Genomic DNA, 14254 nt, shown 5'->3' with positions numbered 1-14254 from the left:
AAAAAAAAAAAAAAAAAAAAAAAGACAGCATTAATGAAATCCAGTAAGTATATATGTGTAGTAACTATGTTAATCAACATGATGTATCAGAATTCAGTTTACTTTCGAAGTTAGAAAATGTGTAATATAATTTGCTTTCCTTGTAAAAGAAGCATAGATTCAAATACTACTCCTTTCCTTCTATACTTGGGTGCTTAAAAGTTAAGTCTATAGCTGGCAAGATGGCTCTGGGTAAAGGAACTGTTGCCAAACCTGACAATCTGCATTTGATTTCCAGAACTCACAAGGAGAGCTTAGACATCACCACATGTACACTTGTTTGTCTGTCTGTCTGTCTATGTCTCTCTCACACATACACACAGAAATGTAATTGAAAATTTTTACAAAATTAAAAGATTAAAATTATACCGTTAACTGTGTTAAATCTAGAAGTTGGTTATATACTAATTTCATATTAATAATTTCAGAAAATACTAAGACTGATCAATAAGTCACATTGGGGAAGTAAAGAATTGGATCTCCTTTGTGGGTGTTGATTTTTTTTAAATAGTTTCATTTCTTTAAAGTGTCTAGATAGAATACAAGTAGGTAAGATGTGTATGTCAGACTTTCAGAAAGACAGTTGAAATGAACACTTAAGAGAATCAAGTTTCCACCGATGTGGAACATTTTGGTGACTATTCTGTGATGTTTTAATAATCAAGACATCCTCTGTCTTGCTGTTTAGCTAGAATTTACCTCTTTGACTTTTCCTCCCAGCATGTGAGCACAGAGTGAATAATTCCACCTCAGAGTTAGCGGTGTGTAAAGACATTGAGAAGCCTGGTGTGAAGAATGAGCTGTCTGATCCCTGTGTTCCGAGCAGTTCTGTTTCTGAAGAGCCTCTTCGAAGCCCACAGCTTTCAGACTTTGGACTTCAGCGGTACATGGTCTCCCAGGTCCCAGCAAACCTTTCCCAGACAACTGTCAGCCTCAAAGAAGAATGTGCATCCGAAAGCCCTCCTGCCAAAGAACCCTATGTCCAAGTGCTCAAGACTCCTAGGTGTGCTCTAAAGATGGATGACTTTGAGTGTGAAACTCCTAAGCTAGAACACTTTGGTATATCTGAATATACTATGTGTTTAAATGAAGATTACACAATGGGACTTAAAAATATGAAGAACATTAAAAGGTAAGCACCTGAGGGTTTTTTGGGGGGAGGGGGGGCGGGTTGTGATTTTTACATATGTGGGTGTGTGCTGGTGAGTACAAGAGCCCTCAGAGCCATTGGATCCCCTTGGAACTGGAGGTGCAGGCATTTGTGAGCTCCCTGATTGTGGGTGTTGGGAACCAAACAGGTCCTAGAAAAGCAGTGCATGGTGCTGATTACTGAGATATCTGTCCGTCCCCTTGAAATAGTTTTGTTAATTCTTTGAAAACTTTATAGTGTTTTTTTGGTGGTGGTGGTGGTGGTTGTTTTGTTGTTGTTTTTGGTTTTGTTGTTGTTGTTGGGGTTTTTTTTGTTTTTTTGAGACAGGGTTTCTCTGTGTAGCTCTGGCTGACCTGGAGCTCACTCCTGGCCTCGAACTCAGAAATCCACCTGCCTATGCCTCACAAATGCTGGGATTAAAGGCGTGCGCCAACACTGCCCAGCTTTAGTGTTTTTATTATATTCCCCTAATTCCTCTAGCACCACCCTCCCCCAGTTCATGGCTTTTTTTTTTTTTTTAATAACCCTTGGAGTCTGATTTGTGCTTCCCACATAGTGCTGGGGCATAGTCTACCTACCAGGGAGCACACCTCTCCCCACATAGTGCTGGAGCATAGTCTACCTACCAGGGAGCACACCTCTCCCAGCAGATAACAGTTGCCTGTGGCTTCTCTGCTAAGGGTGGGACTTTGTAACCTTCCTCCTGCATGTTGGGATTTTGTGTAGCTGAACCTTGTGCATTCTGTCAAAATGAGTTCATATATGAGTTCATATATGTAATTGCCCTCTTGTACCTAGAAAGCTCTATTGCAATGTAGCCCTCTATTGCCTCTTCCAAAATGACCCCTGACTTCTTATCCTCCCCATGGTGGCTACTTGTGGATCTCTGTGTTAATCGTCATCTGAAAAGAGCAGCTTTTCCAAACTGGATATCTTTGGGAGGCAGAAGTAGGCTGATCTGTGTGATTTCAGGGCCAGCCAGAGTGAGCTCACAGAGTGAGCTTCAGGACAGCCAAAGCTATGTAGAGAGACCCTATTTCAAAGAACCAAAACCAAAAAAGTCTGAAGCTTCTCTGAATATTAGACTTGGTAGGGAGGTGCAGGCTTTAGTCCAGCACTCAGGAGGCAGATCTCCAAGCTTGAGGCCAGCCTGGTCTGCATAGTAAGTTCCAGGACTGCCAGGGCTACATAGAACCTGTCTCAAAAAAGAAAGGGTGGTTATATGCACTAATCTGTGGCATAGCAATGTCATTAAACTTCAGTTTAGTACTATGTCCATGGAGTAGGATTAATAAAAGTAGGTTTTCCACCTAAAATCTATCTAGCGACAGGCTCTTGTCCCCAATAACAATTTTATGTGTCAGTTTTATCTTGTGGATCAGGCCATAATTTCAGTTAGAAAGTGTTTTATTTCTGAAACTCCAGTGGGTATATCTTGTCTGTAATGTGTGGGGGGCCTCACTAACAAATAGCTCCAATAGGTAACCTATACCAGGTACTGGGTTTTTATCTGATAGCTTGTGGTATTTCGGGGGTCGAGGCCAGTGTCCTTGATAGAGGGTAATGCCTTTTAAACTTTCTGTATGTGTGTATGTATTAGGAAGCTTCTACAGTACGGGGTCTCATTGACTTTTTTCAAAGATCTGTAGTGTTGTTGACCTTATCCTAGCTTCATCTCATCTCTCATCCCACATACCACTTAATCCCTCTTATTCTATTATTTTCCCCCTCCATGCTGTATCTGCTCTCCTTAAAAGCCACTTCTCATGTCCCCTTAGGGTGTGCCTCTGCATTTTCCACATACAAGACAAGACATAATGTTTGCATTTCAGGGTCTGGGTCACCTCGTTCAGAATGATGGCTTACAGCTCCATCCATTTCCCTGCAAATGCCCTGATTTCATTTTTATCAGCTGAATAATATTCCACTATATGCATGCACCACAATTCAGATGTTAGCAGCTGAAGAACATGTAGGTGACTTCCATTTCCTGGCTGTCCTGAAGAAAGCAGCAGTGAAGATAGTTAGCAGTTATCTCTGTCGTGGGGAATAGACTCCCTCCTCTGGGCACACACGAGATAGTGGAGCTGACTGAGAGGGAGGGAAGAGCCATTTCTAGCATTAGATCGCTAGCTTCATGGACCCTCCACACTTGATTTTCAGAGTGGCTTCACCTGTCTTCACTCCCACCAGCAATACATGAGTGAGTTCCCCTTCCTGGAATCCAAGCCAGCAAAACTTGGGGGTTTGTGTTTGTCAGTTTTTTGTTGTTGATTTTGTTTGTTTGTTTGAGTTATAGAGTCTCTCTAGCATGTCCTGGATGACCTGAGCTCACATTGCCCTCCCTTTCAGAGAGCAAAGATGGGCACCACCATTGCCTAGTGTCATTTCTTATTTTTAATCTTAGCCTCTGAGACTGGAATAAGATGAGCTGCCCCTGGTGTCTGGGTCAGGAGACACTGAGCCATCTCTCCAGGCAACTCAGAAAGATTTCAGCTACTTCATATTTTAAATCTCTTGAATCACTAATTTCATCAGCAAAGCATGAGCTATTGATTTTCTTAGAAAATGTTGTAAGGAGTGGTAGAATCCACACAGAATGGAGTGTTTTCTTCTATGTATCCACAGTTGAGCAAGTCCATCTTAATAAAATGACAGACTCCATCTTTTTACTCCAAAATAATGACAGGTTTTTAAGTTTATTTTGTGTGTTTGGGCGTTTGTCTGAATCTGTGTCTGTGTACCTTGTTCATGCCTTTTACCTGTGAGGAAAGCTTTAAATTCCCTGGGATTAGAGTTAGAGATGGCTGTAAGCTATCTTGTGGGTGTTAGGAATTGAACCATGCTCCTCTGGAAGAGCAGCCAGAGCTCTTAACCACTGGGCCGTCTCTCCACCCCCCAGCTTGTTCTTGAGCTTCTGATAATTTTGCTTTCTATCAGACAAATTAAAAAAAAAATTGCCACACTAGGTTATTACTGAAGTCTTGCTACCTTTATATGCTGGGGAACAAAATTCCACAATAAGAGGTCGTTAGTCCTATTCAGGTTGATCGAGACGGGGTATCACTTGTCTCCCAAATGCTAGGATTGCGTGTATGTGCCTCCACACCTTGCTTTATATTTCAATATTTAAAATGACTATGTATACTACTTTAAATATTGAAAGCAAAAGATATGTGTATTAAATCTGTTTTTTAATTATTTTAATGATTTCTTCCATTGGTCCTTATTTCATAAACCAAAATGAACTACTCCGGGCTGAAATAAGATGTTTTTCTACAAAGGTTGAATGTTAACTCTTGTGACCTTACAGTTTCCCTCTGAGCTGTGCCAGTGGAGACGCCATAGGGACAGGACCAGTGACCACTGACAATTCTCTTGCCATTCCTGGTCCCATAATCCAGCAGCTGGAAAAGAATGGTGAGTTTAAAAATTAGCTTCTCCTTGGTACTCTTTCCTAATTATTTTTGTAAGTAACGATTCTCTAATTTTTAATTTTAGGTAGTTTTCTGCACTTTTTCTTTCTTTTCCCGAGACAGCCCTGGCTGTCCTGGAACTCACTCTGTAGACCAGGCTGGCCTCGAACTCAGAAATCCACCTGCCTCTGCCTCCCAAGTGCCGGGATTGCGCCACCACCACCTGGCTATACTTAATATTTTTATGTGTATGAGCGTACCACATGTGCCCCTAGTGCCTGTGGCAGTGCTAAGAAAAATTAGATCCTCTGGAACTGCCAAGTGGGTGCTGGGGAACTGAATTCCAGTCTTCTGGAAGAACAGCCAGTCCTCTTAATCATAGAGTCGTCTCTCCAGAACCTGCTTATTTTTTAATTTTTGCAAATCTGTGAGCTCTTCTCACTTTATTGGCAGATGTTCAAAACTGTCTTTATCATATCTTTCCAAAGTTTTGTGCTTATTTTTTGAAGTTTTAATTGAACAATGTGTTATTAAATTAATAAGCACTGCTGGTACAAGCAAGTTTAGAAATGTAACTGGCTCATACTCATAGTACTTTACAGTTGTGTAAGGAAGAGCATGACCGTATTAAAGAAATACCAGTTGTTGGAAGAAAGAAAACAGGTTCAGTAGTATATTGGAGGAAAGCAGGGGGGGGGCAGTACCAGAAGAGCTGCCTGCCAGGGTGCTTTGTGTTTTGTTTTGTTTTGTTTTGTTTTAATGTATATGGGTATTATGTCTGCATGTATGTTTATGCACCAAGTATGTGCATATCTGGTACCTTCAGAGGCCTGGAGAGGGTGTTGAATATTCTGAACCTCAAGTTACAGATGCTTATAAACTGCCATGGAGTACTGGGGATTGAACCCTAGTCCTCTGGAAGAGCAGCAAGTGTCCTAACCACTCAGCTATCTTTCCGGCTCCCAGGGTACTACTTTAAGAAAAATGAGGACTGGAGAGATGGCTCAGCAGTTAAGAGAACTGACTGCTCTTCCAAAGGTCCTGAGTTCAAGTCCCAGCAACCACATGGTGGCTCACAACCATCCTTAACAAGATCTGATGCCCTCTTCTCGAGTGTCTGAAGACAGCTACAGTGTACTGTAAAAAGTTAGTTTTTAAAAAAGAAAGAAAGAAAAAGAAAAATGAAATTGGGGCTGCAGAGATAACTCAGCAGTTAGGAGTACTGGCTGTTTGTTGGCTTGGTTGGTGTTGCTATGTATTCGAATGCTAAATGCTGGCCCCAAGATCTGATTGCAGTCCAGAGGAGCAGATTCTCACATACACCAAATGATGTTGTATAAACTTTGCTTGCCTATATTTTCTGCCTGGTTAAATAAAAATGACTGACAGCAATTACTGGGGAGAATAGAGGTAGGTGGGTACCACTAGGCTGAAGGCAGGGGTGAGAGGTTGGGGAGAGAAGATGGGGGACCAGGAATTGGACTGATAGAGCCACTCCAGCATAGACAGGATGACTATTGTCAAGTAACTTGAGGAGCACACATGGGAAATAGCCAGTCTGTCATAGAGAAATAGCGTAGGGGTGATTACCAATAATTGTGCTAAGGCTGATTAAATAAATGGCTAGGACTCTGTCTCAATTATTGGGCTGCTAGCAAGGTCATAATAAGAACTAATGGAATTATTAACTGTCCAACAGTAGCCGTTCTTCCAAGGGCCTTGTTTGATTGATGGCAACCGTGGTGCTCAAAACCATGTATAACTTCAATGCTTGGGGCTTTGACATCCTTTTCTGACCTCCATAAGCACAAACATGCACAGACATATATGCAAAAAAAAAAAAAAACCCATACACATAAAATAAAGGTAAAACTTTACATGTTTTGTAGATGTAATTGGATTATGCCCTTATATCATATTCAGAAGTCAGTTCCCTATAAAGTCTAGTTTTGTTTTGTTTTGTTTCGAGACAAGGTTTCTCTGTATAGCCCTGGCTGTCCTAGAACTCACCGTGTAGACCAGGCTGGCCTCAAACTCAGAAATCCGCCTGCCTCTGCCTCCCAAGTGCTGGGATTAAAGGCGTGTGCCACCACTGCCCGCCCGGCAGTTTTGTTTTGTTTTGTTTAATATGGCTGGGGAGATAGCTTAATTGGCAAATTGCTTGCCACACATATAGAAGAACTGAATAGGGTTTAGGCCCCAAAATTTCCATAAAGATCCAGGAATGGAGCCAGGTGGTAATGGCACAAACCTTTAATCTCAGCAGAGACAACCTGGTCTACAGAATGTTTTCCTTGACTACTAACTAGGACTATACAGAGAAACCCTGTCTCAGAAAACCAGAATGGAGGGTTGGGGGTGGGGTGGGAGGAAGGAAGAAAGGAAAATCCAGGCGTAGGGATATGTGCATGTTAGCACTGGGGGTGGTAGAGACAGATGAACCCCAACGCTCATTGGCTTGACATCCTAGCCAAATCTATGAGCGTCAAAAAACAAAAGTAGAAGCTGGACCCGGTGGTGCACACCTTTATTCCTAGCACTCAGAAGGTAAAGGCAAGTGGATCTCTGAGTTCAAGGCCAGCCTGGTCTACAGAGTGAGTTCCAGGGCAGTCCAGGGTTACACTCTAGAGAAATAGTGTCTTGAAGGAAAAAACAACAACAAAAACAAGGAAGGGGAGACACTTGCTAGCTCCTCTACCTGCACAGTCATCTGCACCGAGAATGTCCCACCAGTCACTCACCCTAAACGATATAGGAGCAAATATTGTTTTAGCAGTGTCTTACCTCGAGTCTTACAGTCACAGCAGTCCTCCTGCCTCAACCTGAGTCCTGGGATCAAAAGGTGTGAACCACTGTGCCATATTAAAATACCTATGGGGTTTTTTTTGTTTTGTTTTGTTTTGTTTTTTAAGATTTATTTATTTATTTTTACTCTTTGTGTGTTTTGTCTGCATATATGCCTGGCACCATGCGTATGTAGTACCCACAAACGGCAGAAGATGACACTGGAATCCTGGAGCTCATGCTACAGGTGGTTGTAAGCTGCCATGTGGGTGCTGGGAACCGAGCCTAGAACATCTACATGAGCATTAAATGCTCTTAACCACTGAGCTACCTCTTCAGCCCTGGCTTCGCCCTTTCTGATCCTCCTCTTCTTTCTCGCAAGTACACCACCACGCCAAGATTTCTGTACTGGTGGGGATTGAACTCAGGGCTTTGTGCATGTGAGGCAAGCACCACACCAATTGATGTTTGCTTGCTTGCTTGTGTTACTTTTTTGTAATGTTTATTTGTTTTGGGTATGTGTATATATATTACATATGATGTTTGTATAAGGGTATGGATGTGTGCTTGCCATAGTGTGTGGAAGCCAGAGGAAAACTTTTTTGAGTCACTGTTTCATGTGGCATTAAACATAAGGTTTATGTCGCAAGTGACTTTACCTGCTGAGCCATGACCACTTTACATGGTTTTAAATAGGTTATTTATAGTTATCTTATTGATTTTTTTTGATAGTAGGAACTGAACCTAAGACCTAAGCAAGCATTCCTAACAACCAAGTTAAATCCACAATCTAAATATTTCACTAAATTAAAAAATAGTTTGTCGCTGCTGTCTATTCCAGCAGAGTTCAGTGAGCTGCTCCTGTATCATGCAGCCTGTGTAATGCTAATGCTCAGTGTGGGTGTGAACCTGACTGGTTTTTCTTGTCCAGTCAAGCCACATACTGTATTAGTAACAAAGTATGCTTTTAACTTAAAATTTGGAATTTTGGGGCTGGGGAAAGGACCCACTCATGGTTAGCACATGCTGCAAGAGCACAGTTCTATTGGACTCAAATTGAATCCTCAGCAACTTCATCAGACGCTCACAGCCACATCTAATTTATGTGCACACACCTATACACATACAAACATACATCATTTTTTAAAAAGTTGAAATACTTCAACTTAATTTTCATGCCTATTTTATGTCTTCTAGATGCGGAATACATAAATTCACCATTGCCACCTAAATTCTGCACTCCTGGTTTGAAAATTCCTTCTACAGTGGACAGTACGGATTTGGTAAAACTCCACTAAAAGCTCAGATCTTCTCCTTATGACATTACTTCTGGACACAGTATGTGTAACAAGTCAGATCAGTGCAGCTCTGAGGGATGCATGTACAGTGCACTTCTAGGAGGTAGTTTAGCACCATAAATAAGGAGCCATACATTTTTTCATATATCTAAATTTGTTTAAAGCAAATTGATACAGATCTGTAGCAGTATAGAGAGGAATGTGGAAACATGGAGCCAGTGTGACTAGCTAATGACAAAGCAGCAGAAAGAATGTATGAAACACATCTGAGAGCTGAGGCCACGAATCTTGTCATAGTCTAAATCAGAAGACTAAAAAGAGGTGATTTTCAAGAAGTGTGATGCTTAAAGATGAATTATATGCACATATGTTCTAAGAAGAAAGAATGAATAGAACCAGGTCAAACTGGTTCTCTCTAGGGAACAGAGTTTTAAGTAATTTAATGTCTCCCCTTTTCATTTTTCTTGTTAATTTATTTAACATAATCAAAACCTTACCCATTAGTTGGCTGAGAGAGCCACTGCTGCACTATCTGACAAGACTGTTGATAGTGGTGGGAATGTTCTGTTGTTTTTAGTGTTTGATCCGGCAGCCGCTAGTCAGACAAAGTTTTTAAGCTCATAAAATGTGGCTTGGTGCCCCTGAGCTGTGGCTAAAAAGACTGGACAGTGCAGCTGTAGATCAACAGTGTCTTATTAACAGGGTGGCTACTGCACATACTTGCCATTTTCGTTAATTTACATCTTGTGGTGCTGTGTGTATATGTTTGCTGTTTCTGTTGTTGTTGGTTTTTTTTTTTTTTTTTTTTTTTTTTTTTTTTTTTTTTTTTTTTTTTTGGTTTTTCGAGACAGGGTTTCTCTGTATAGCCCTGGCTGTCCTGGAACTCACTCTGTAGACCAGGCTGGCCTTGAACTCAGAAATCCGCCTGCCTCTGCCTCCCAAGTGCTGGGATTAAAGGCGTGCGCCACCACCGCCCAGCTTCTGTTGTTGTTTTTAAGAGTGTGTTTCATGTAGCTCACAGTGGCCTTGACCTTGATCTTTAGCTGAGGATTGATTGCGACCTCACCCTCTTGCACACACCCACTTGTCATGTGTCATTCCTGTGGATGCTGTCTTCATTGACTTGAGACTTAGCATGAGTTAAGGGGGTGCTAAGCCTCTCTTGGATGTGGGAGTGAGCTTGCATGTTTGCAGACAGAGAATATAAACATTACGTCCTTCTGAGCTGGGCTTTCACATCTCACCCAGACTAGCCCTTCCTCCCATTGTTCCTGTGCTCTACCTCAAGTCTGCACTCATGGTTGGAAGCTTCCCACTGTACAGACCCATACAGTTTGGTAAAGTTCATTAACAGTGCTGAGTGCCTTCCCTAGGACTCAGATGCTGCGCCCCAGTCCTCGCTTCATCTCTCCTGGCTCAGCCTGTGCTGCTGAGGTGGGGTGGTGGAACTGTCCCTGTCTGGAGCTCATCAGTCAACTTAGATTAGTGGTGAAGACAGTGCTTTGTCTTCTGCATAGGACTGTCTTGATGTGGGTAGCACTCAGTCAGGAAAATGGGATCATTCAGGGTCTGTCTGCCTTGGTAGACTCCAACAGAACTAATTGAAGAAAAAAATATTTACAACATTATTATTTACTTACCATAATTTAATGATTTACTTTTATTCTATAGGTATCTATAGATTATCCACTATCAAAACCAAATTGTTCATCAACTGATTTGGAAGTTAAAGATTGTGCTCCATTAATTTTAAATTCAGATGAATGCTATCAGAATTTTGCAGACCCCCCTTCTCCAACAGTTACTTCTTATGAAAATTTCACAACACCCTCTCCTCCGAAAGTCACTGCGATTCCAGAAGACATTCTCCAGGTCATTTTCTAGGCTTTTTTTTTCTAATATTTTCAAAATTATATATCTGTGTTAGAAAACTGAAATTGCATATAAACTGTCATTTACCATCATGACTTTGGGTATTGAGAAAAACCTTAAGACTTTCCTGAACCAGTCAGCAGTTTCTAACTTGATGTTAGCAATATTATTCTCCTGAAGTACTTTGTCTTGTAGTTTGTTCTACATGTATTGTTTCTGTTAGTTTTTAATCTGTAGTTGCTATATTGGCTATTGTCCCATTAAAAGTGAGAATGTCCTTTGCCCTATATTTTCCATAGCAGGGTCTCATTAATACACCTGTCTGCATTTCTCAAACTATCAGTTTGCAGGCATTGATTCATAATTAAAATATTTGACTTTATAGTGTGGCACCACCAACTGGTAGACACTACTAGAGGACTGGTCTGACTCTAATCTGCATTATAGCGTTGAGCAATTAGTACTGAGGTACTGAGAATTCCTAAGTGACTGCTCTAGAGCTGGTCTGCCCTATTGGGGTGCCATGAGAACAGTAAACTGAGAGAGAAAATCTGAATGCCAGAACAGACTCGCCCTGAAAGATCAACAAAGGATCTGTTCAATTTTGTCTGGTTTTAGAGATCTACTTCTGTGTGTATAATGTGGGTGTGTCTTTGTAGGAGTATGTGTACCTTTGAATGCAGGCACCTGACTGGTCAGAAGAGGTAGTCAGAGCTTGCGTTAGAGGCAATTGTGAGCTGTCCAAAGTGGGAGCTGGGAACTGAACTCTGGTCCTCTGTAAGAACTTAACTGCTCTCTCCAGTCCTACCATCTGACTGCTTGCTTTCTTAGAAGATAAAGTGGATGAGGAGCCATCTGTCTTTATGAGGGCGCATGTGGGAGGTTACTATTTCCTGCTGTATGGCTTCTTTCTATGAGAAGTAGGGAAACCTTGTGTTTGTTTTGTTGGTTGCTTTTTTAAACAGTACTAGGTGTGAAACACTGGCACCTGTGTATGGTATAGAAGCACTCTACCATTCATTTTATTACCTGCCCAGTCCCAAGGACACCTTACACTCAGTGTGCTCCTTCTAGCTTTTCCTTTGCATGTTTTAAGTAGCATGTGCTCATTATATATAGTAATGGTTTTCATGGTGACATTTTCATACATGTACATAATCTATTTTGTTCATTTTTACAGACATACACAAACACCCATTTCCTTCTCTTGTTCTGCCCCTTCAGATTCCCTTCCCCTTCCCAACCAGCCCCCCTATTTTTATGTTGAGAGACTCCAAATGAGAGGTGAGCATGACTGAGGGTTTGTTTATGAGTGGCCATGCCAATGGCGACAGGGGCTCACCCTCATTCACTGTGTGTACGTACTCAAGGAAGAGGTGGGCCTGTGGAGCCTGCCGTCCAGGAGGGGTGCTCATTTGCTGGTTTGCACCGATGCAGGGCACATACTCACAGCTGCTGCATATATTCTCTTCAGCGCGTTGGGGAGTCTCCCTGTCATTTTCTGCACCATCATCAAGACTTAACATGGCTCTCGGGATGTTTCCATTGACTTCAGTAAATGTGTATTTAGACTTTAGATATCAAACTGCCATATGAAGTTACAATTTTATATTTTCTTACTGTTTAATGTCTATAAACTGAACTGCGAGGGGTGGGGTTGTTTTGTTTTGTTTTTAAGTGTTATAAGTAACCCTTAAGTTCATGGCTTTTCTTGAATGTTCATAACTTTCCAGATTTGTCATTCACATGACCTGATAAAAAGAAGTTTGTTTATGTTTTAGATGTTAACAAAGCACAACTCAAACCTCGCTTCTCCCATGGATGGTAAAGCAATGCCACGGAGGAAAGCCTTCCTCAAGTACGAGGGGCAGAGCGCTCGGGGTGCCGCCAACAAGGAAAACTGGTAACAGTGAGTAAGAGCACACCTACAGACTGAGCCTGAATTACCCGAGACCTTTGACAAGTAGGGTGAGAGTGGTGGAGAGAACCCTTTCCCTTCACAGTGCCATGAACCAGCCCCAGGATCCCACATCCCCAGATTATTATAAATCTGCTTGTGTGATAATGAACCCACTCCTAACACCCTCTATTTTAAGTTTAATTTTTATTATCAGTTCTTGAAATAATCTTATTGTATAGCTTTGGCTGGCCTGGAACTTGCTACATACACCAGGCTGGCCTCAAATCACAGAGATCTGCCTGCCTGCTTTGGTAAATGTCATTATATAGCTTTTCTTTTATAGTGTGTGAGTGTGTAAAAGTATAAAATACTTAGCTACGATGTTGCCTTCTGTTCTGATGACTCTTAATTGTCCTTACTTGATTTTGTTTCTTTTGTAAGAATTCTACAGTGGATATATCCAATACAGAAGCTGGACAGAACAGGAAAGTGAACTGGACTAAAGTTCTCAGAATTGTAACTGGTTAGCACAGACCAGTAGAGGTGGAGGGGAGGGCTCCTGCTGGCAGTCATTGTTCTTCCCCCCAGCCCCAGCCCTTCTCTCTCATCTCATTCTTACATGATTCACTGCACTCTGATGGCCTCTCCAACTTACGTCTCCAGCTTGACCACCCAGCAAATCATGATTCTACCTGGAAGATTCCAAACACCACCTCTGAGCCAGAAGCCTTGGGAACATCTTGATTCTAGAACTACCTACTGGCCTTTAACAAAGGCCAAGATCCTTCTGATCCAAGAACAACTAGAAAGTAATTCTCCAAGTTTCCAAGTTCATGTAAACTGCTACTTGGGAGAGCTTTGCACTGCAGCCACGTAGGGAATGAAGAGCCGGTGTTCTGTAGAGACTGGCTACAATTTTGAGAAATAATTGGCAAGTACCAATTGACTTACTAGTTTTAGGAATTTTTTTCTCCCAATACAGTGTTTCTCTGTGTAGCTGTGGCAGTCCTGAAACTCACTCTCTATAGACTAGGCTAGATCCTCCTGTCTCTACCTCTTGAGTAGAGATTAAAGATGTGCATCATCACCGTCCGGCAGCTTTAAGAAATTTTGTGTGACATAAAGATTATTCTAATTGTGTATGAAGAATCAAGTGGAGGGCTGGAGAGAGGGCTCAGTAGTTAGGGCACTGACTGTTCTTCCAGAGGTCCCGAGTTCAAATCCCAGCAACCACATGGTAGCTCATAACCATCTGTAATGGGATCCAACGCCCTCTTCTGGTGTGTCTGAAGACAGCTACAATGTACTCATCTACATAAATAATTCTTCATAAAAAAAAAGAAATCAAGTGGAAAAATTCCAGGATAATTCTAAATGCTTGTATTTTGTTGTTGTTGATGATGTTGTTGTTGTACATAATGTAAAATAAATGACTTTCTGAGTAAAACTCTAGCCCACCTTTCATTTTACCAATTCTGAAATTTCTTTCAGCCCTTCTTACTACATGGCATTTGTAGTCAAGAGTCCATATAACTGAATGGTTCTGAGGGTCTGGGGAGATGGCTCAGGGATTAAAAGCACTTGCTCTTACAGAGAACCCAGTTTTGATTCTGGGTACCTACGTGGTGGTTTACAACTATCCATAATAACTCCAGTTGCAAAGGATCCGATGCCCTCTTCTCACTTCCATGGGCACCAAGCACAGAGATGTGGTACACAATATATGCAGGCAAAACACATAAAATACAGTGGATAAATCTAATGAAAAAATTTAAGGAGACTGTTCTAGGAAATG

General features: G+C 41.6%; 1 protein-coding gene and 1 long non-coding RNA gene across 7 annotated transcripts in view; one reads left to right on the top strand and one right to left on the bottom strand.

The window, feature by feature from the left end:
- The window catches only part of Ska3 (spindle and kinetochore associated complex subunit 3), a 19509-nt gene extending 5603 nt beyond the window's left edge, over nucleotides 1-13906 (top strand). Inside the window, exons 4-9 of one of the 6 annotated variants that reach the window (XM_031362700.1) lie at nucleotides 760-1171; nucleotides 4503-4609; nucleotides 8587-8672; nucleotides 10359-10559; nucleotides 12341-12462; nucleotides 12901-13906. In XM_031362700.1, coding sequence (XP_031218560.1) covers nucleotides 760-1171; nucleotides 4503-4609; nucleotides 8587-8672; nucleotides 10359-10559; nucleotides 12341-12462; nucleotide 12901 — 929 coding nt within the window. In that variant the 3' untranslated portion in view covers nucleotides 12902-13906. Of the gene's footprint in view, nucleotides 1-759; nucleotides 1172-4502; nucleotides 4610-8586; nucleotides 8673-10358; nucleotides 10560-12340 lie in introns of all 6 variants that reach the window. The other 5 variants (XM_031362699.1, XM_031362695.1, XM_031362698.1 and 2 more) reach the window with 5 other exon arrangements.
- LOC116085262 lies at nucleotides 4367-13184 on the bottom strand. Its single transcript, XR_004116468.1, has 3 exons — nucleotides 13079-13184; nucleotides 9970-10284; nucleotides 4367-4596 (listed from the first exon to the last, which is right to left on the bottom strand). It is a non-coding gene; the product is annotated as an uncharacterized LOC116085262 (long non-coding RNA).
- Nucleotides 13907-14254: the final 348 nt, after the last annotated feature.

This window comes from Mastomys coucha, unplaced genomic scaffold, assembly GCF_008632895.1.
Source record: "Mastomys coucha isolate ucsf_1 unplaced genomic scaffold, UCSF_Mcou_1 pScaffold9, whole genome shotgun sequence".
Lineage (NCBI taxonomy): Eukaryota > Metazoa > Chordata > Mammalia > Rodentia > Muridae > Mastomys > Mastomys coucha.
Note: the sequence above shows the minus strand (reverse complement) of the source record. Positions and strands in the feature narration are given on the sequence as shown.